This window comes from Urocampus carinirostris, chromosome 11 (assembly GCF_059441175.1).
Source record: "Urocampus carinirostris isolate Australia breed hairy pipefish chromosome 11, RoL_Ucar_1.0, whole genome shotgun sequence".
Taxonomy (NCBI): Eukaryota; Metazoa; Chordata; class Actinopteri; order Syngnathiformes; family Syngnathidae; genus Urocampus; species Urocampus carinirostris.
Genome location: NC_142359.1, coordinates 504,528 through 527,548, shown reverse-complemented (window position 1 = coordinate 527,548; position 23,021 = coordinate 504,528). Strand labels below are relative to the sequence as shown.

Sequence of the window (23,021 nt, the reverse complement as noted above, 5' to 3'; positions counted from 1 at the left end):
TATCCAGTGATTGAAGTGTGTAGACGGCCCTTATGGCAAATATAGGCCTGGAAAAGCAGTGGGGTCAGCGTGGCAAAAATATGGATAAGTACGGACAGTTAAAGCTATTTTTCATTTTAAAAAAAGATAATGACATCCATTCAGGCATTAGATCTTACCTCTAGGCGGAAAGTGGTAGACAAAAACTTTTTCCCGCTTGAGAAAGGCTTGCTGGCTATGGAGTTGTCCGACCTTTAGCTGTTAAATCAACAAACAGTATATTTCCTTGTTTAACTGCTGTCGGTGTGATCTTTTTGGTGTCGTTCCTCAACCAACTTGGAATCTTAATGGCAAATCAACAGTTTCATTATCACCTGTTCTGTCTCGAGAGGGCCTGCAGATTTTCTTCTGCAGGGGTAGATATCTGAGCCTAGCAACAACTCATGGCTGAAATGGGATTTGTTAAGCGCTTAAATATAAAAGCACACATCTAGAAGCAGCACAACCAGGAAGAAGCAATGAAAAGAAGCTGACAGTCAATTTGGAATCATTCAACTATTGATAGACAAAAAATAATGAACATCATATGATTCAGGTATTTTGAACGCCAGCAGAGAAGGTCTTGCAGGCCCTTACGGCCCACCGCTGCTGGAAAGTGTGGAAAATAGCACACGAACACTCATTTAAATGATTGATTTACTAAAAGGCTTTTTTTTTTTTTTTAATGAAAGTTTTTACTTGAATATGGGGACTTGGCTGTTAGATCGCATATCTATTATAGAAATGAACTGAAGCTTCTTTGAAATGTAGCAAAGACCCCCGGGGCTGCTTTCTTCAATTTTATATTATCCCAATGGTCTTAGACAGTAAAGTAACACGTGGATGGGTTTCCTCAACGGTGCTTAGCTTTTGCTGACATCAATCGGACATATTTGAAACCGCGAGTCATTCGTTGAGGCGATGCAGTTCATTTTTCTCTTGAGCTTCTTTCAGCATTGCCTCGCGGGCCACTTTTGGCCCCCGGGCCGTGAGTTTCGACGCACGTGTTTTGGTTCACAATGCGAGTGGGATGCGGGCCTCGAAACCTGCCGGCGACAAAGGACACAACTCAGCATTTTCCACGTTACCGGGACGCCACCTACTTCCCACTATACTATACCTGCCTCTGGGAATTGCGGCTCTTTTTCGAGAACCGGCTCTTTCGGCTCATATGGGACCAGTCACGAGCGCCTTCGAGAGAACGGGAGATACACATGGAGAGAAAGAGAAAGAAAGAGAGAGAGAAATAAAGATAGGGAGAAAATAAAGAGAGAAAGGGAGAGGGAAAGAAGAAGATAAACAGAGAGAGGAAGAAAAAGAAACAAGGTGAGAGAAAGAGGGACAAAGAGATAGTGAGGGAGAAATAAACAGCTAAAGAAAGAATGAAGTGAGAAAAGAACACAGAAGGAAAGTAAAAAAAGAAAGAAAGTGAGAAAAGAACACAGAAGGAAAGCAAGAAAGAAAGAAAGTGAGAAAAGAACACAGAAGGAAAGAGAGAAAGAGAGAAAAGTACACAGAAGGAAATTCAAAAAGAAAGAAAGTGAGAAAAGAACACAGAAGGAAAGAGAGAAAAAAACACAGAAGGAAAGTCAAAAAAAAGAAAGTGAAAAAAAGACCACAGAAGCAAGAAAGAAAGAAAGTGAGAAAAGAACACAGAAGGAAAGAGAGAAACAGAGAAAAGAACATAGACGGAAAGAGAGAAAGAGAATGAGAAAAGAACATAGAGAAAAAAAATAGAGAAAACAAGGGAGAAAGAAGAAAGAAAAAGAAAGGGAAAATGAGGAAGAAAGACAGAAGGAAAAACAAAGAAAAAAAAATGAGAAAAGGACACAGAGAAAGAGAGAGTTGGGAAAAAGAGAAAGATAGAGAGAAAGAGATGGAACAAGAAAGGGATCCAGAGAAAGTAAGAAGGGTAGAGAGAAAGAGAATGAGAATGATAGCGTGAGAAAGAAAGACGGAGAAACAGAGAAAGTGAGAAAAAGGGAGAGACAAATAGAATTGAGGAATAGGAAAACTATGGATCGTGAGTAAGTTAGAAAGAAAGGGAGTGAAAAAGAGGGAAAGAGAAAGACGGATTGACAACGAGAGAGAGAGAGAGTGTTTGGAAAGGATTCCCCTCCTTGTTGATGGCTATCTGGTAAAGAGTGGGCTCCTAGAGCCTTTTCGTCCGCGAGCGACACAACACACCTGCCTGCGCACCTCGCGCAGAAGACCTCCATCCAGCGGAGTTTGCGAGCGAGCGCTCCCCACTTCCAGCGTCCGTCTGCCGGCCATGACCTGGAGGCCAGTCGCGGCTCTTTGCCTCCTGCTCCATTTGGGGGCCCTGGCGCACCTTCGGCCGCGGAGGGGGGCCGCCACCTCCGCGGGCGCCTCCGGGGGCACCTCCGCGGGGACCTCCAGCGGACCGGCCTTCGAGGCCTGCCAGGTCCGCTTGAGCACCGCCGAACATCGGATACTGGACGACAACACGCACGAGGTGAGCGGCGGACTCGCCATTTTCCTTTATTTGTATTATCGTATTAAAGCCGTGTTTTTTTTTTTTTGTATTTCTGAAGTACCGTATTCCAATAATATTCGTTTTTTTCCAGAATGAAAGCAAATTAATATAGTAGATCCCTGTTTTTAGGGACTATACTTTCAGTCATTTTGCAGTATTTCCTTAGTATTTTTGTCATATTACTTTGGTTTTATTATTTTAGTATTTGTGTTGTAATAATGCTGAGGTAGTATTTTTGTTTTATAGTCACTCTAGTAGTATTCCAATAATATTTCTTTTTTTCCAGAATGAAAGCAAATTAATATAGTAGATCCCTCTTTTTAGGGATCTACTATATTATTATTATTATTATTATATTATTTTTCTTTTGAAGTATTTTTGTTGTAGACACACAAACAGACAACGGGGGGACAAATTTGGACGCAATGTCCCTGCAATTTTACAGAGACAGTGTGTCATATTTGACGATTCGATGCCGCTGTATTGTGTAGTGCAACTGAAAACGAGCGCTACATGGCAGAAGAAACAATACAAACTACAGAGATTCAAAGTGACCAAACTCAGCAGCAAGACGGTTTACGATCATGTAGGCTACTCTATGTCATGTCAAATAAATCCATATTTCTAGATCTATGAATATTCCCAAAAAAAGCATGGGTGTATGATAGTTCATGTATTTGTGCTTATTATTCAAATCATTATTGTTATGTTTTTTTAATTGAAAAATAATTATCGGGCTGATAAAAGCCTTTTACGACCTCACAGTTTTCAGCCCGATAGGAAAAATATACCTGATTTTTAGTCACCTGCTACTGTCAAGAAACAGAACAGGATCAGGACCCAAATGCGCGACGCTTCTCACACAAGCCTTTTATTTTACAGTAACTGGGGAGTCATGCAGTCAGGCAGCAGTCTGGCATGGAATGGTGTCGGGAACGGAAAAAAAAACAGGTAGAAGAGCAAAAACGGAAACAAGTCGAAAGCCAGGAGAGGAGACTACACGTGGTCCAGATAAAAAACGGATCATTATTCGGGGTGGGAGAACAGACGTGGTCTAGCTCAAAACAGATCATAACGGGAGACAAACAGGAGCAAAAAATGGGACAGGCGAAAAAGGGCTTGCTGTGTAAAAACAGAGATTCGCATACGGACCGACAAAAGGGGACTGACAGGACAGAGTTTAAATACTGACAGGGAGCCAATCTGTCAACACGCTGCAGCTGGCGCCATACAGGCGGGGCCAATTGGGCGCCACGGCAACTGTGACACTTCCTTAAATTAGAGACGTTTAATCTGGTGCGCTTGGTTTCCGGAAATTCTGGTATTCTGTCCTTATGTTGGATATTGCCTTGTGATTCGTGCGCTTTGGTGTTCAGACGGGCTTCAACGGTGACGATGGCTCCTATGTGATTCTCACGTGGGTCGGCGACGGTACCGGGGTGAGTCCGGCAAGAAAACAACGAACCCCGTACAACAACAGGATTAACTCCAATTATCTTTCTAGGTGATCCTCGTGTTGTCCACCATTAGCGCTCCTATCGAAACGTTCCTGGAGGGGGGCTCCTCACGCCTTTACCGAAGGTCGGTCCCAGATAACGGAAGAAATCTCTTTGAGAATCCTCAGCACCATCCTTTCCTTTCCAGTACGGATTACGGCAAGTCTTTCCGCGATATCTCCGGCAGCATCAACCACACCTTCATCAAAGAGGAGTTCGGAGTCAGCGTTGGACCGGGAAGTTCCGTGAGTCGCAAGTCGTGCGCTCGTCTTGCTGTTCTTTGACCTCCACACCCATTAGGCTGATCGGTTTTTTGTAAACTCAAAGATTTGATAAAAAGAGGGGGCTGGAAGAGATGGGATTTTCCTTATCTGAGACCCTTTCTCCCGGCCCTCCTTTGATGTCTTGACGATTGAAGTGTTAAGACCAGAACGGAGACAGGTCCCACTTGCGTAACGTTTCTTACAAGTTTTATTAAAGGAAAGAGAAAGGCTTGTGCCCACAATCTTGAGTTTGCTAGTCGCAGGAAGCAGGTCGCTCTGAACGCGGAAGTGGGACTTCCGTAGGGAGCGATGGCGGTGTCGGGAACGGAAAAAAACGGGTCAGTCGCCGGGACAGGAGAGCAACAACGTGGTCGGGGTCGGAAGCGAGTCGTTAGCCAGGAAAGGAGAGTAGACGTAGTAGAGGACAGGACCCACTTGCGTTGCGTTTCTCACAAGTTTTATTGGGAGAAAGAGAAAGGGTTGCGCCCTCAATCCGGGAAGCAGGTCCCTCTCTCTGAACGCGAGGGTGGATCTTCCGTGGCAAGCGATGGCGGTGTCGGGAATGGAAAAACGGGTCAGTAGCTGGGACGGGAGAGCAAAAACGTGGTCGTAAGCGAGACGTAAGCCAGGAAAGGAGAGTAGACGTGGTCGGGGACAAAAGAGGTCGAAAGCCGGGACGGGATCAGGATCAAAAAACAGGGAGAAGCCGGAGAACAGATGGGAGCGAAAACAGGTGAGAGTCAGGGTCAAAAAAGCTTGCCTAGAGTAAACTGAGGTTCGCAGATGGACTGACAATAGGGGACGGATAGATGTGGGTTTAAATAGTGACAGGGAGCCAATCAGAGTCTGATTCAATCATGACATAAAGTTTCTACTTGACATCCGCAGGAAGCAAATCATTGCTTTTACGATTGAAACAGGTGATTTTAACCGCCGACACGCCGGTCTTAAACCATCCGGGCGGCATCATTTTCACCTCCACCGACGCGGGCGCCACCTTCCGCTCTACCCAGTTGCCCTTCCACTTGGCTCAGCCAATCACCTACCACTTCCTCAACCACGATTTGCTGGCGGCGCTGAGCATCGACGTGAGTCGCACCCGAGCACACACGCCTCAAGTCCTGTTTATTTTTTCGGCCCTTAATCACAAAGAGTCTCAAAGGGCTGCACAGACCACAGATTATTGCAAACTACCGACTATGATGACACCATCCCCTGATCTAAAACCTACATGAGGGCAAGGAAAAACTCAAAAACCTCAAGTCAAGTCCTGTTTACTTGTTTGGCCCTTAATCACAAGGAGTCCCAAAGGGCTGCACACAGACCACAGACTATTATGACAGCATCCCCTGATCTAAAACCTGCACGAGGGCAAGGAAAAACTCAAAAACCTCAGGATGAGTCAAGTCCTGTTTATTTGTTTGGCCTTAATCACAAAGAGTCTCAAAGGGCTGCACAGACCACAGATTATTGCAAACCACAGACTATTATGACACCATCCCCTGATCTAAAACCTACATGAGGGCAAGGAAAAACTCAAAAACCTCACCATGAGTCAAGTCAAGTCACTTTTATTTGTTTGGCCCTTATTCACAAAAAGTCTCAAAGGGCTACACAGACCACAGATTATTGCAAACCACAGACCGTTATACCATCCCCTGATCTAAAACCTTCATGAGGGCAAGGAAAAACTCAAAAACCTCAGGATGAGTCAAGTCAAGTCATGGTTATCTGTTTGGCCCTTAATCACAAAGAGAGCTGCACAGACCATAGATGATTGCAAACCACAGACTATTATGACATCATCCCCTGATCTGAAACCTACATGAGGGCAAAGAATACACATATTATTATCAACACAAAATATAGATTATTCATATGCTGTATGCGTCACACCTCCGAGAGTAAAAGGTAAACACGGTGGAGTGCCTTCCTGTTCCTGCTTCCTAGGGCGCCCTGTGGCTCTCGCTGGACTTTGGTGCCACGTGGACAAAAGTGCACGACGGAGTGCATTCTTTTTCATGGTGAGGAATACTGAAAGGAGTCTCTCAAAGACACGTCACAAAAACACCATTTTCCCTGTCTTTCTTTAGGGGAGCCGGCATCAATTTGTTCTTCAGTTGCAGCAAAGCGGACACAAGTAAGCCTTAAAAACGGAAGCTGTAAAACAAGGGTCGGGAACGTAACCGGGTATGGCTCTTTTCACGAGTGCCTCTAGCTCCGAGATCAAACTGCCACGGTCCGCTAAAACAATGTACATCACACGACACAAATGAAATGTCTTCGTTTTCCTCGCATGCAGTCATACATTAAATCAAATGAATCCACTTTTGTATAAATCCTGATTTGCGCAGGTGTGTGTCTTCGTATATGACTTATAGGCTTCCAAACAGTTGAACTCATTCGTGTCAAAATGTCCACAGTTGTACTTTAGGCTTCTACGAGTGCTTTTAGCTCGATTTGATGTCAAGGCACCCCCAATTGATACCAAGAAAATTAATAAACATGTGCTTTTGTTGTGGAAATCCAAGGTCCCACCCCAAAAGGCAGGCTGTACTGGGTGGGCTGATATGTCATTTCCTATTGGGCGAGGTTGTGATCCATTGTTACACGCCCAGCAAGCACTTAGCTCCTGGGAGTGGTCACACCAATCTTGGAAGTACCCAGGGAGCTGCCAAAAGAGAAGCGGAGATCACCAAGCTGGGGTAGAGAGAGGACCAGTAGCTCCAAACCTCTGCGGTTATCGGCCAGTGGCCGAATCCTTTTTTGGGAAAGTAGGAAGAGGAATTACGTTTGGTTTAAAGTGAAGAGAAGTCGGGACTGGACAAAACCCTGATCTGTGAGGGAGCGCTGGAAAGCCCGATGTGATTTTAACCGTTCGCTCTCTCTGCCACCTGCCACAGGAACCCTACCTACCATCGGAGAAGAACCTTTGTTTCTGCTGGACTTGATCCTCCATTTCCTCAAACAGTTTTGTCGCGAGGAATGAACCTCCCTTTGTTTAAATCCGTAAAGCTGTCTCTTGGGGACGTGTTTCCAAAAGTAAAACCTGCTCTTGATACCCTGGGTTGCCAAATCATGTACGAACGGCGCTGGATGTGCATGCGGCCATGTTGCTTTTGCAACAAACCAGAGCCCGAACAAGCTCGCCCAGCAACACTGGTCCATTCTGCTTGTGCAAAGAAGTAGGTGAACAAATGTGTGAGTCCTGACCGCCTGATGGAAGAAGCTGTCCTTGAGCCTGCTAGTTCCAACTCTGTGACTCTGCAGCAGGTTGAAGAAGCTGTGAAACGGGTGGGGACACTCCTGGTCAAGTCAAGTCAAGTCAAATTTATTTATATAGCCCTTAATCACAAAAATGTCTCAAAGGACTGCACAGGATTACAGTTACAAAATTACACAATTACCTGATCTTAAACTAGCAAACCAGCATGCGGGCAAGGAAAAACTCAAAAACCTCAGTGTGAGGAGAAAAGAGAAACCTTGAGAAAGGACCTCACATGTGGTAATCCCCCTTCCAGGATTGAACAGGGTGAATTACAATTAGCATTACTGTACACAGAATAGTAAACACTAGGTAAGATGTTGAAAATGTCCGGAAAGAGCATGACATCAACGACGACGCCAGCTGGTAAATGCAGGGGTTGACATGCTGCAGGTCAGACCCCGGTCCGCTGACCCATCCCAAATCATCCTTCTCCTTCGTATCAGCCAGGCAGGCCTCAGAAAAAGACAGGACAAAACAGAATACGAGGTGGGCATCAATCATATGCTTTGGAATAGAAGTGTGTCTTAAGCCTCAATTTAAAAACTTCCGTTGAGGTTGCAGATCTAATCTCCAGAGGCAGGGAGTTCCACAACACCGGGGCCCGGATGGAGAACGCTCTCGAGCCCGCAGACTTCTTGGCTCTCGGAATCACAAGTACACCGGCATTTTCCGAGCGCAGACTCCGTGCGGGAACATAGGGGGAAATCAAATCAGAGAGATAAGAGGGTGCAAGCCCATGCAAACATTTATATGTTAATAAGAGAACCTTAAAGTCACATCTTAAGTGGACTGGGAGCCAGTGCAAGTTGGCCAATACAGGTGTAATATGCTCAAACTTTTTAGTCTTAGTCAAAAGTCTAGCTGCCGCATTCTGAACCAGCTGCAAACTTTTAATGCTAGACATCGGGAGACCAGAAAGCAATACATTACAGTAATCAAGCCGAGAAGTAATAAACGCATGAATTAAAATCTCTGCATCTGATTGGGACAGCATTGAACGAATCTTCGCAATATTACGGAGGTGGTAGAAAGCTATTCTAGTAATATTTTTCACATGTAACTGAAACGACAGATTAGGATCAAATATAACACCTAGATTTTTGACCGAGTCACTATGGGTGATATTACATTTGTCTAGGTTCAGGGTAATGTTTGAAAACAAATGACGACAGTGAGCTGGACCAATAATCAACATTTCAGTTTTTTCTGGGTTAAGGCGTAAAAAATTATTTGACATCCATCTTTGAATCTCAGTAAGGCAATCCTCCAGATTTCTAAAACTTAAATGTCCAGTTTTTTCCAGTGGCACATACAGTTGAGTGTCATCTGCATAGCAATGGAAACTAATATTATACTTGCGGATAATGTCACCAAGCGGGATCATATAAATACTAAAAAGAAGGGGGCCAAGTACAGAGCCTTGAGGAACACCACAAGGGACATTAGATTGTTTAGAGGTCATATTGCCATAGTTAACACATTGCATCCTGTCTGACAGGTAGGACCTAAACCACGAGAGTACAGTTCCTGAGATACCAATGCGTTCTAGACGAATCAATAATATGTTGTGGTCGACCGTATCAAAAGCAGCGCTGAGATCCAGCAGCAGTAACATTGATGAGGCACCAGAATCTATTGTTAAAAGGAGATCATTGGTTACTTTTGCAAGGGCTGTCTCAGTAGAATGATTTGCTCTAAATGCAGACTGGACAGTTTCAAAAAGGTTATTTTCTGACATGAAGTCATTTAGCTGCTGTGCAACGACCTTTTCAAGTAATTTCGCAAGAAATGGCAGATTTGACACTGGCCTATAATTACCTAGGCTTTCTGGGTCAAGGTTAGGTCGCTTAAGCGTGGGTTTAATGACGGCAGACTTGAAGGCTACAGGAACAATACCCGAGGATAGCGATATATTAATAATATTTAAAACTGATGGTCCTAAGATCTCAAACAGATCCTTCACCAGTGAAGCTGGAAACGGATCAAGCAGGCACGTAGTTTGTTTGGCCCTACTGACCATCTGTGTTAGATTATCAAGGGACAATTCATTGAAACTGGAGAATGTTTCTAAACAACCGCTGACACAGTCCATACCTAGCACCTCCACATCTTTGATATAGGAGGAGGAAACAGAGCGTTCTTTTAAAATTTCATTCCTGATTAGTTGAATCTTTTTATTAAAAAATTCCATAATGTCATTAGCAGAATGAGTGCAACCATTTGGGTTAAGTTGTTGTCTGGTAAGTTTCGCCACTGTGTCAAATAAAAATTTTGGATTATTCTTATGTTCAACAATAATCTTAGAGAAATACGAAGCTTTAGCTGAGGCAAGAGCTACTTTATATTTCAGCAAACTGTCACACCAGGCCAGTCGAAAAACCTCCAGCTTAGTAGTGCGCCATTTTCGTTCAATTTTTCTGCAACTTTGTTTGAGTAACCTAGTTTCTTCAGTAAACCAAGGTGTCTTCTTCTTGGGTCGGAATTTATACTTTAGGGGCGCCACAGAATCAAGAACATTTACCAAAGCAGTATTGAAGTTGTTTGTAAGTGAGTCAACAGACCCAGTGTACGAAGGGAAGGCTGCAGTTACCGTAGGTAATAATTCTTTTAAGGCTAACACCGTTTTAGGGCGGATATTGCGACTGCTAAAGCCTATATTTTCCTTATCACAGTAAACATTAAACAGCACCTCACATTTAACAAAATAGTGATCAGAGATGGCATTAGGATACGGTAACACTGTAACATTTGAGGCTACTACGCCACGGGTCAGGACAAGATCTAGAGTGTTCCCATCTTTATGAGTTGGCACATCAACTATTTGATTGAAACCAAATGTATCCATCAGTGACTTAAATGCAATTGCAAGTGAATTTGATGGGGAGTTTATGTGAACATTAAAATCACCAATAATTACAACATTATCCGCATACGTAACTAAGTCTGTTAACAAATCAGAAAATTCTTCCAAAAAATTTGAGTATGGTGACTTTGTAGCAGTCCTGAAGGGGATTCTGAAGTTCCCCCGTGACGTTTTCCTGCTCTTCTTATGATGCGCTGCATCTCCACTTCCCCATATTTAGTTTTCTGTGTATGCGAAACAAAAGCATTCTGTCAACAAACCTCTGCCCCACAAGACGTGGGTTTTGACTCCTGGTTAGGTCCAGAGTATACAGGGGAAAAAATTAAATACTGTCTGCACTCAAGGTTTTACATCAACAGACCCTGTTTTGGCTGTACATCTCTCCATGGAATCCTGTACATGGAAGCCCATTGAAAATGTATGGTCACTGTTGAGACACTTCATGAGGAAAACCTACAGAACAAATTATAAACACCTGGCCAAGCACCCAGAAGAATTTAATTGAGTGAACAAATGGGGTGGGTGGAACTCTGCACACATAGGGCACTCCCCTACATACATCCACATCCTTCTCATTTGCAGTATTTGGTGACGTTTTTTTTTTAAAACCATCATGCTACTGAGCCTGGCCGTTACCTATCACTCCTCCATAGAGCCTGTGGGAGGGAGACAAATTTGAAGTGGTATTTTTGTTGATAAAACGAACAAATGTCACACAGTAAAATAAAATGTGCTGAAGAATTTGTTACGGACCAGAAACGGAGACAGGACCCAATAGCGTTTGTCTTTACTCAGTTTTATTGAGAAAGAGAGCAGTGCTTGCATCCACCATCTGATGATCGTCAGACACTGGTAGCTGGTGGCAGGAACGGGACAGGGAGAAAAATCAGTAACGAGTCCAGGAAAGAGGTCGGCAACAGGTATCAGGCAGCAAACAGGGCAAAACGGGTCGATGGCCGGGACGGAGGAACAGAAGCAGAAACGGGTCCAGAAAGGTCGGGCAACAGGTATTACGCAAGTGAAAACAGGGCAGGAGAATGTCGGATAGTGCAGAGCTTGCCTAGCTGAGAGCAGAGGTTGGCAGACGGTCTGACAGCTTCCTCTTGGAAGACGGGGGTTTAAAAAGGGTCAGGGAGACAATCAGCGACCAGGGCAGTCGCAGGTGCCCCGAATCAGCAATCATGACAGAATTAGCTTTTGTCTGCAGAGCGGCTTTGGCGGTTTTGTTGAATTTTGTCAAAATACATATATGGACTGGCTCTCCAAAAAGAAAAAAAAATTTGCTTTCATGGTTCTTTGAGTCAAAAAGGTTCCCAACCCCTGTGTTCATCATCTAGTACAACTATATCATTTATTAATAGTTTTCTTGAAAATATATGAGATCAATTCAGACCTTTCTCTGGTTCCGTTGCAGTGGATGCAGAAGAGAGAGGCGATCTCCAGCTGAAGAGGACCAAAGACCTCGGCAAGACCTTCACCGTCATCCACGAAGACGTCTACAGTTTTGGCTACATCGGAACCTTTCTCTTCTTCTCTGTCATGGAAGAAACGGTGAAAACTCCTCCGAGAACACATGGTGTCAACTGTGTTTCCCAACCAGTGCTGGGCCTGATCTCAATACTCCCTCTTTCACCTTTGTCTCCTTTATCTTTTGGTCCTTCCACTTCTTTGGCGAAGGCAACGGAACGAGTGACTGTCACGAAACGGGTCGGGAATCAGGAAGTTAGAACTCATTTGCGTAGACCATCTGTCACTTCAATTGAGAAAGAAAAGTTGTCCAACACACAAACGGACCAAAAACAAAACAAAGCAGGCTCAAAGGCAGGCAAAATTACAAACTAGGCATTACTCAGATCAAACAGGTTTTCAACAAGGGTAAACAACGATCTGGCAAAGGGCAGTTCCAAAAGGAGCGTTTAAGCACCCATAGGAGTAATCAGGAAAATGCAGGTCAGCCGGTGTCAAGAGGCAGGCCCAGCTGGGCGCCATGACAACCGTGCAGGACATGACATTGACTTAACATATTTGATTGTTCAATCCTTTTTTCTTTTAATTTCACTCACTTCAAAACCGTAACATTGAAACCAGTTACGACAAAAAACATAGCGTTCACCGGCAAAATGAATAAGACGAGTACTGCGCTTCACTCTTTGTCTTTCTTCCTCATTTTCCCTTTAACCTGAACCTACACGATAGATAATAATAATATTTTCAATTTAAATGTTATAAAAATGAAATATTTTCTAAATGTTTCCTACAAGAGGTGCGTCCTGGAAAAAAATGTGCGGAAGCCTGGAAATGTGCCTTGAGAAACAGAGGATTCCAGATGACATTTGTGATTTTTTCCCCCCCAGCGATCTCCAAGGGTGATGTATTTCTCATCCGACCAAGGAGACACCTTTAGCCGAGCGCTTCTCCCGTCTGCCTCAACTGAACAAGTGAGAGTTTATTGTTTTTATAAGCTACCTTTGGCGCCGACTGCCTCGGACTCTGATTGGCTCCCTGTCCCCACTCCTTTCTGTCACCTGTTGTCAGTCCGTCTGCGAACCTCGGTTTACTCTAGGCGAGCTTTTTCCGACCGACTTACTCCTGTTTTTGCTCCCGTCTGTTCCCCGGCTTCGACCGTTTTTTTGATCCTGACCATGTCTAGTCTCCTGACCTGGTTTTCGACGCGTTGCTGATGCCGACCATGTTTTTTGTTCTCCTGTCCCTGCGACTGACCTGTTTTTTCCGTTCGCAACACCACCATCGCTTCTGCGTTCGGAGCGACCTTCTTTCAGCGACCGGCGATCGCCGGATCGTGGGTGCAATCCTTTCCTTTCTTCCCAATAAAACTGAGATAAACGCAACGCAAGTGGGTCCTGTCTCCCTTCTGGTCCTGACAAAGCTAGCAGAGGCTTCCAATGACTGATGAGTCAGAATGCTCACTCAATTCACACTAGCTAAAGCTAGCATGAAATTGCTGTTCCACTGTTTGTGATACAATACGTCATGGGTTCTGCCAACACTCTGTCACGACCAGAACAGAGACAGGACCCACTTGCGTATGTTTCTCTTAGTTTTTTTGGGAAGAAGGGAAAGGATTGTACTCACGATCCAGAAATCGCTGGTTGGGAGGAGCAGGTTGCTCGGACTCGGAAGTGGTATTTCCATGGCTGGCGATGGCGGTGTCGAGAGCAGGAAAAACAGGTCAGTAGCCGGGACAGGAGAGCAAAAAAACGTCGTCGAGAACAGAAAATGGGTTAATGCCAGGAAACAGACTTGGCCAGAGCAGGAGTGATTCAGGGTCGAAAAACTTGCCTACCGTGAACTGGGGTTCGCAGACGGACTGACAACAGGTGACAGAAAGACGAGGGTTTAAATAGTGACAAGGAGCCAATCAGAGTCCGAGGCAGTTGGCGCCAAAGGAGCGGGCACAGGTGATCCGAATTGGTAATCATGACGCACTCATTCTGATGACTTCCGGCAATTTGAGTAAGAGAGTCTGATAAGAGATATAAAAACCAAGCTAGTTTGGCATCGATGTCTATCAAAACAGTTTGCCTACAAATTTTCTTTGCGCAGTTGAAAAGCGGACAATTTTAATAATCTCACGTACGTTACAATATTCAACCCTTTCAAAAAAAAATCTTCACTCGTTTAAGTCCTGGATAGGTACTTGTAGCGTTCTAACAGTGGATCAAACGGAAGGCATCCTTTTTTATCGACGCAGTTCGATTGTCAAGACTAGAACGGAAACAGGACCCAATTGCGTTACGTTTTCTCACAATTTTATTGAAAGAAAGAGGCAAGGCAGCGCCTGCGATCCGATGCTCACAGGACTAGGGAAGCAAGTCGCTCTCGTACTCGGATTGTGATCCGAACACGGAAGGGGATCTTCTGTAGCGAGCGATGGCGGTGTCGAGGATGGAAAAACAGGTCGATCGCCGGGACAGGAGAGCAAAAACGTGGTCGGGGTCAGAAACGGGTCGTAAGCAGGTACGGGAGAGCAGACGTTGTCGGGATCAAAAACGGTTCGTAACCGGAGACAGACGGGAGCAAAAATGGGAAAGGTGGGAGTCAGGGGCGAAAAAGGCTGGCCTAGTATACACTGAGGTTCGCAGACGGACTGACAACAGGGGATTGACAGGACTGAGTTCAAATAGTGACAGGGAGCCAAACAGAACCGGTGGCAGTTGGCACCCAATGAGCGGGCACAGCTATATCATGACATCGATGCCCACCCAGGCATTTTCTTCTCTCGTGCACAGTGAATTAGAAAGATGGAGACTGGAACGAGTTCTCACGCCTCCATCACCGTTTGTGTGTGTTGACAGTTTTACTCTATCTTGGACGGGGACGAGGACATGCTTTTCATGCACGTGGACAACCCTGGAGGTAAAAACAAGAAGGGAAATTGCTAAAAACATTCCGGTCGTGGAAAATCTCAACTGTAAAGACGAAAACCGGTTTCACGAGTCGCCGTTGCTGACAAATCGTTCCATCATACTCTTGCTGTTTGCGCTCAGCGTGACAGCTGCCCGCTCTTTTCTTTCCTTCCACCTTTTCCATTTTCTCAAATAACCGTCGAGTTTGCTTTCCCTTTTCATCGTCCGTGGCATAAATGGCAGAAATGATCTCTTTTTTTTTTTGTAAACGCACTCGCGTCAATTGACGATAAGGAAGGAGATGAAAGCGATTTTATCTCGGATCGGCTTTGGGAGAAGGAGGGGGAAGATGGGTTTGGCTGCCAAAAGGCTGACGAGCATATCTGGAGATCAGGGTGTAGGACTACAAAACAAACACGCTCTTCAAACACTGACCTCGTCCTTCGAGGCTTTCAAATGACTCCGCACCTGATCATTGTCATAGGTTATGCGGTTTCATTCGGATTCGGGTTCGAGCTGTAGTGCAGAGGGATAGCGGGTTAGGGTTAAGGTTAGGGTAAGAAGGTTAGGATTATGATTCGGGGGTTGGAGATGGTTAGAGGGGTAGGGGTAAGGTAGGGGTTAAGGTTAGGGTCAGGGGGGTTTGGGTTAAGGTTAGGGTTAGAGGGTTAGGATTATGATTAGGGGGTTGGAGAGGGTTAGCGTTAAGGAAAGGGTTAAGGTTGGGGTCAGGGGGTTAGGATGATGATTCGGGGGTTGGAGATGGTCAGAGGGGTTGGGGTAAGGTAAGGGTTAAGGTTAGGGTCAGGGGGGTTTGGGTTAAGGCTAGGGTAAGAAGGTTAGGTTTACAATTAGGGGGTTGGAGAGGGTTAGAGGGTTAGGGTTAAGGTAAGTTTTAACGTTAGCGTCAAGGGGTTAGGGTTAAGGTTAGGGTCAGAGGGTTAGGGTTAAGGTTAGGGTAAGAAGGTTAGGATTATGATTAGAGGGTTGGAGAGGGTTAGAGGGGTAGGGGTAAGGTAGGGGTTAAGGTTAGGGTCAGGGGGGTTTGGGTTAAGGTTAGGGTTAGAGGGTTAGGATTATGATTAGGGGGTTGGAGAGGGTTAGCGTTAAGGAAAGGGTTAAGGTTGGGGTCAGGGGGTTAGGATGATGATTCGGGGGTTGGAGATGGTCAGAGGGGTTGGGGTAAGGTAAGGGTTAAGGTTAGGGTCAGGGGGTTTTGGGTTAAGGCTAGGGTAAGAAGGTTAGGATTACAATTAGGGGGTTGGAGAGGGTTAGAGGGTTGGGGTTAAGGTAAGTTTTAAGGTTAGCGTTAGCGTCAAGGGGTTAGGGTTAAGGTTAGGGTCAGGGGGTTAGGGTTATGGTTAGGGTAAGAAGGTTAGGATTATGATTAGGGGGTTGAAGAGGGTTAGAGGGTTAGGGTTAAGGAAAGGGTTAAGGTTAGCGTCAAGGGGTTAGGGTTAAGGTAAGGGGGTAATGTTAAGTTTAGATGTTAGGGTTGGAGTGTTAGGGTTAAGGTTAGGGGGTTAGAGAGAGTTAGAGGGTTAGGGTTTAAGTAAGGGATGAGGTATGGGTTAAGATAAGGGTTAAGGTAAGGGTTAAGGTAAGGGTCAGGGGGTTAGGGTTTCAGGATTAGGATTAAGGCTATAGTAAGAGGGTCAGGATTAAGGTTCGTGGGTTAGTGTTAAGAATCGGGATTAGAGTTAAAGAGGGTTATGGGGTTGGTGTGAGAGGGTCAAGAATGAGGCTGGGGTAAGAAGGTTAGGATTACGATTAGGGGGTTGGAGAGAGTTAGAGGGTTAGGGTTTAGGTAAGGGTTAAGGTAAGGGTTAAGGTTAGGGTCAGGGGTTAGGGTTTCAGGATTAGGATTAAGGCTAAAGTAAAGGGTCAGGTTTAAGGTTAGTGGGTTAGTGTTAAGAGTCAGGATTAGAGGGTAAGAGGGTTATGGGGTTAGTGTAAGAGGGTCAAGAATAAGGTTAAGGAGAGAAGGTTAGGATTACGATTAGGGGGTTGGAGAGGGTTAGAGGGTTAGGTTTAAGGTAAGGGTTACGGATAGTGTCAGGGGATTAGGGTTAAGGTTAGGGGGTTAAGGTTAAATTAGGGTGTTAGGGTTGAGGGTTAAGATTAGGGGGTTGGAGAGGGTTAAGGTTAGGGTTAAGGTAAGGGTTAAGGTAAGGGTCAGGGGGTTAGGGTCAGGGGGTTAGGGTTTCAGGGTTAGGTTTAAGGCTTGGGTAAGAGGGTCAGGATTAAGGTTATTGGGTTAGGTTTAAGAGTCAGGATTAGAGGGTAAGAGGGTTAGGGTTCAAGGTTTAGGGATAGAGAGAAGGTTATGGTTGGAGAAAGGGTTAGGATTCGGATGAGCAAAATCCCTGTCAAAGTTTTGACCGGCTATTATTATGGTCTGTCAAGAGAGCGTTTTCCTGATCCCAAAGAATGACCGTAAATTCCCCCAGACACCTACTTCGGGACCATGTACACATCGGACGACCGCGGCATTCTTTTTTCCAAATCTCTGGAGCGCCACCTGTTTGACGGGCAACGGAAGAGCGACTTCCGCAACGTCACATCGCTCCGCGGTGTCTACCTCACCAACAAACTGGACAAAGGTAATTTTTTTCTAGAGCGGCATTCAACAGAAGGCATTTTGGGCTGCAACAACTAGTCGATAAACTCCATTAAATCGATTATTAAAAGCATTGGCAACTGATAAGATCATCTATCCGTTTTATCGTACAATTTATGAGTCTTAGTATGTGAAATCAATGCAAATAAGAGTGCACACCATTCTATTGTGACACTGAGAGTTGTAGTAGCACTCTGGTCCAACAGAGGGCGCAAAACGTTTTTTTTTGTGTAAAAAGTTTTCTGACATTGTTTGAAATCACAAGGAGTCTCAATGGGCTGCGCAGACCACAGGTTATTGCAAACTACAGCCTATTAGGACAGCATCCCCTGATCCAAAACCGACATGAGGGCAAGGAAAAACTCAAAAACCTCAACATGAGGGAAAGGAAGCTTGCTTGAGAAGGGAGCGCACATGAGGTCTTCCCCCTTCCGGGATGACCAGGCCAAAATGGATGTTGCATTAACAAAGAACAAAATTCAAATTCAAATATAAAAGAATTAAAGCATAATATAACATAAAAATCACATCTAAAGGATGAACAGGTTGCAACAGATGTAGCATTAACAAACAATAAACGGATAATGTCAACAGGAAATATATGTCACGGTTGCCATGGCGCCCAATCGGCCCCGCCCGTGTGGCGCCAGTTTCGGCTCGTTGACAGATTGGCTTCCCTTCTATTTAAACTCAGTGCTCTCACTCTTCCTTTGTCAGTGCGTCAACGAACCTCTGACTCGCTCCTGCTTCCTGTTGGTATTTCCTGTCCGGTATTGTTCCTGTTTATTTTGTCCTGTTTAATATCGGTTTCCAGTTTCGTTGCCGTCTAGTTTGTCCTGTTTAATTTCGATGTCCTGTTTTGATATCAATCCTGTTTGTCCTGACCTGTCCAGTATCGCCCCATCCGTCCAATATCTGCTCAGGCAATTGGTATCGATCTCGTCAGTCCCTGGCTTCCTGTCCTTTCACGCCAGACTGCTGCCTAACGTGCATGACTCCCCATTTCCCGTAAAATAAAAGGCTCGTGTGAGAAACGTCACACATTTGGGTCCTGTTCCGGTTCTTGACAATATAGGTCATTTTTAAGCTTGTACCCCCCAAAAAAAAATCCCACCATTTTTTTATCAGTAATAATTTCCCTACTGTGTCCTATTTTGACCAGTTTTGTTCAGAAGGCCCGATTAAAAAGACTGCCAGGCTGCATGTGTCCCACGGGCCGTAGTTTGCCTAGCCCTGCTTTTAGATAAACTAGTCTCTGCTGTGTGTTGAAAAGAATCGTCCTGCGAAGCAACGCGACGCGCTCTTGTTTGTTTTTCAGATGGAAGAATCCGATCGGTCATCTCATTCAATCGGGGCGGGACCTGGCATCCTCTTTCCAAACCCGAAAACGTGGAATGCGGAAAGGACGTAGCGAGCGTGCGTACAATATGGGCCAAAAAATCCCACAATTGGACGTGTCCTGTCGTAAATACACTACTCTCTTGTCAGTGTCGGCTGCATATTCACGGAGAACACAGTCGCATCAACCACATCGTCCCCATGCTCCTCATGTCGGATCCCACGGCAGTCGGTCTGGTCATCGCGCACGGTAACGTCCAGGAAGCCCGTCCCCTCGCCCGTTTCTGACCCGTCGTCCCCGCTTTCAGGTTCTGTGGGCGACTGCCTGTCGTCGTGGCATTACCCGGACGTGTTCGTCTCCTCGGACGGGGGTTACAACTGGAGGGGCACGCTGAGGGGTCCCCACCATTACAGCATCCTGGACTCCGGCGGCCTCATCGTCGCAGTGGAGGCCCGACGAGAAGGGCAAGTCAAGACCATCAAGTGAGCGCTCGGTTTCGACTGGGGATTTTCGTTCCCGCTTTCTCTTTTGCTCGATTCCGTATTCATACGTTCCGGTGGGTGTTAATTGTCATGTTCGGCGCGATTCCGGCCGGGCGGCGCCGGATTCTGGCGCGGTCGCCGCGACGCCCATGGGCACTGGCTGAGTCGCATTGACTGATTGCTTCTTGGCAGTATTTGAACGCGTTCCTTTGAAGGGTGCGTCGCTGGAGCGTTTGTTAAGCTTTGTTAAACTTTGGGTAAACCTTCTGTGAGATTCCTGCAAACGAGAAAAAGACGGATCGGAAAAACGGGCGCCCTCTGTTGGCGCGCTAGATCCTCTTCGTTCGACAGTGTTTTCGCTGTCAAATCATCTTGGATGTTAACCCGACCTTTCCAGATAAAAATCTCTCCTTTGTTTTTCCCTCTAAGTCGGATTTCATTTCTTGCAGTCAGTTGGGATCCCCTTCAAAAAAATACTGTCTTTTTTCTGCGACGGGCTTCAGGTTTTCAACCGACGAAGGCCGGTGCTGGAAGCTCTACAACTTTACGGAGCAGCCCTTCTTCTTCGCGGGCCTGGCTTCTGAGCCGGACACCAAGGCCATGAGCGTCAGCGTTTGGGGATTCCGTCCCGAGGACGACAACCAGCCCATGTGGGTGGCCGTCACCATCGATTTCCAGAGTGTCATCACGAGAGAATGTAAGTTGGAAGTATGGACGCTAATCCCTCGCTCTATCACGGTTTCCTTTTCGCGCTTTCGATACTTTGCAGGTTTTCATGTTCCCCATCTTTCAGATGTTAAATTTACAACGCCCTCTTCTGGGTAGCTTTGTTAGGGTCTGTAAATCATTGGGAAAAACGGCAGTGTTATGCGATGACACAATGTAACATTCGATTTCAGTTCATCGTGCTGCCAAATCAGTTCGAGCGCATCCCTAATATCGACTCGTGACTCCACGCTGACGTCTCACCTCCGAATCAGATTCAGATTCAGATATATTTAATTGTCATTCTTGTAGACGTGTATAAAGAAGGAAATGTTGATACATCTGACCCGCACAGTTTCCTTGAATGTACAGATATAAATAAAATGTTGTATTGAGTTGGAGTATTGAAGTACTAATAATATACTAAATCATTATAGCTATGTATAGTATTATACAGTAGTGCAAAGAGTGCAAGAGGAGCAGCTAACCAGATGTGCATAATACTTCCAGGTAACGACGGAGATTACGAGGACTGGTTGGCGCACTCGAGGTCCGGAGGCGCTTGGGAAAGAGCCGGCTGCGTCCTGGGTGTCAAAGAGACGTACCGGAGACGAAAGAAACAGGCGGTGTGTCGGAACGGTCGCGGCTATGTCGCCGTTAAGAAAGAAAGTCCCTGTTTGTGCACCAGAGAAGATTTCTTGTGGTGAGAACTTGATATTGAAACGGGGCCATCTGTTTAGCGCTCGTATGCCACCCGGTGACTCTTTGAAACAGCGACTACGGCTATCAGCAACACCCCGAAACGTCAGAGTGCGTGCAACAGCCCGAGGCCACCAACAAAACTTTGGAGACGTGCCTGAACGGAGAAGAAGACGAGCTCCTGACGGCGGGGTATCGCAAAGTCCCCAGTGACCGCTGTGAAGGGGGATTTTCTTCTCAACTGGCGGTACAGACGGTCGTCAGACCCTGCGGTGTCAAACCCAGCCCTGATACGCCCCGGGAGCGTTCTACTACGTCGGTGACGCATTTTGACACACCCGTGAGTAGCAGGGGGGTCTTTATTTTGGAACCTTGGCCTGAATGTGCTGTGAAATCATGAAAAAACACATACATTGATCTTACGTATTTAAGTGAGTACACCCTAAGAGGAAAGTTCCTAAAGTTCAATATTTTGTGTGGCCACCATTATTTAGCAGAACCATTTAAATCCTCCTGGCCCTTGATTTCACCAGAGCCTCACAAATGCTATTCCACTGCCCCATCACAGAGCTGGGGGATATTTAAGATTTTGGCCTTCTCCACATTCTGCTTAAGACGCCCCAAAGATTGGGTTTAGATTTGGAGACCTGCTTGGCCACTTCATCCCCTTCTCCCTTTTAGTAAAGCCTTGGTCATCTTTGAGGTGTATTTGGGGTTATTGTCAAACTGGAACCTTGCCCTGCCACCCAGTTTCTGGAGGGAGGGAATCATTCTTTGCTCCAGTTTGTGTTTCCCATCATGAAATGCGACTCCCCAATTCCAGTTGCACTCATGCAGCCCCAAACCATGACATTCCCACGCTTGAGGAAACAAACATGTTTGTATGTTATGATTACCGATGCGAGGCACCTGAGCCTGTTCCTTCGCACCAACTGCCTCAGACGCTGATTGGCTACATTTCATTTTTTATACCCCCGTCTTCCTGTCACCGGTTGTCAGTCCATCTGCAAACCTCAGTTTACACTAAGCAAGCCTTTTTTTCGACCATGACTCCAACCTGTTTTTTGCTCCTGTCTGTCACCCAGCTTCGACCCCTTTTCTGATCTCCGCTACGATTTTGCTCCCCCGTCCTAGCTACTGATCTGGTTTTTTCCGCTCTGGTCTGAGCAACCTGCTCCTTGCAACCGTCGATCTACTGATCGTGTGTACTATCCTTTCCTTTCTTCCCAATAAAACTAAGAGAAACGCAGGCAAGTAGGTCTTGTCTCCGTTCTGGTCCTGACATTGTACTCCTCACCTGGTTGCCGCCGCACATGCTTCACACCCTCTGAGCCAAATCAATTCATCTTTGTCTCATCAGACCACAGGATATCTTTCCAGTAAGCCTTTGTTGACATATTTCTTTCCATTGTGTTGTTCGTATATGGAGCACCCTAGTGAGTCGCTATGGCCTTCAAATCCACTTTTTGGGTGTTTCCAGCAAGAGAGGATGGTGCTCATACTGGTGTGCGTGGGCGCAATCCTCATTGTCCTGGTGGCCGCCGTTTCTGCTCTGCTGGCTGTCAGGAGAGGGATCCGTCAGCAAAGGTGATCTTCACGGGAACACGTCGGGAACACTTTCCCAACGAGAAGCCAACGATTGTTTCCTGCGTCCCAGGGCAAGAGAGTATCGCTTCTCCAATCTCCAGGTGCAGGACGAGCGGAACGGAATCACGGGGGATCCCGAAAGTGCCGGTAGCAACAACGGGACCGTCTGTCCTCAGGACTCAGATAACGTAATGGCTACTCTCCACGAAACCAACCAGTGATTTCCGAAATAACAAGTTTGTTTGTTTGTTTGTTTGTTTGTTTGTTTTCAGCAAAACCTTCTGCTGTGAAAAGCATTTTGGATTGACTCTCAAGAGGATCTCAGGACTTTTTAGCTTGCCTTTATTTATTGACATTCATTTGCTTTGCACCAGCTTTCATATGATTTTTTAAAAATAATGTTTTATACGAGTGACTGACTGAATTAATATCACTTAAATTTGAGGTGTCCTTATGTCAGAACCAGAACGGAGACAGGACCCACTTGCGTGCGTTTCTCTTAGTTTTTATTGGGAAGAAGGGAAAGGATCGTACACACCATCCGGAGATGGCTGGACGCGGGGAGCAGGTAGCTCAGATGCAGAAGTGGCATTTCCGTGACGAGCGATGGCGGCGTCGAGAGCGGAAAGAACAGGTCAGTAGCCGGGACAGGGGAGCAAAAAACGTGGTCAAGATAAAAAAACGGGTCAAAGCCGGGAAACAGACAGGAGCAAAAACAGGAATGATTCAGGGTCGAAAAGCTTGCTAGAGTAAACTGAGGTTCGCAGACGGACTGACAACAGGTGACACAAAGGAGTGGGTCTAAATAGTGACAGGG

General features: G+C 45.8%; 1 protein-coding gene across 1 annotated transcript; it reads left to right on the top strand.

Annotated features, from left to right (window-relative positions):
- Positions 1 to 1,683: 1,683 nt before the first annotated feature.
- Positions 1,684 to 22,615, top strand: LOC148356130 (sortilin). Its single transcript, XM_088348030.1, has 20 exons — positions 1,684 to 2,494; positions 3,892 to 3,954; positions 4,020 to 4,096; positions 4,160 to 4,256; positions 5,195 to 5,362; positions 6,225 to 6,298; positions 6,368 to 6,414; positions 11,820 to 11,956; positions 12,760 to 12,843; positions 14,722 to 14,782; positions 17,223 to 17,375; positions 18,711 to 18,808; positions 18,881 to 18,980; positions 19,039 to 19,213; positions 19,717 to 19,910; positions 20,429 to 20,621; positions 20,693 to 20,957; positions 22,098 to 22,204; positions 22,275 to 22,392; positions 22,477 to 22,615. Exons 1-20 carry the CDS (start codon positions 2,291 to 2,293, stop codon positions 22,492 to 22,494), a joined length of 2,433 nt encoding a protein of 810 aa, XP_088204156.1. The 5' UTR covers positions 1,684 to 2,290; the 3' UTR covers positions 22,495 to 22,615.
- Positions 22,616 to 23,021: the final 406 nt, after the last annotated feature.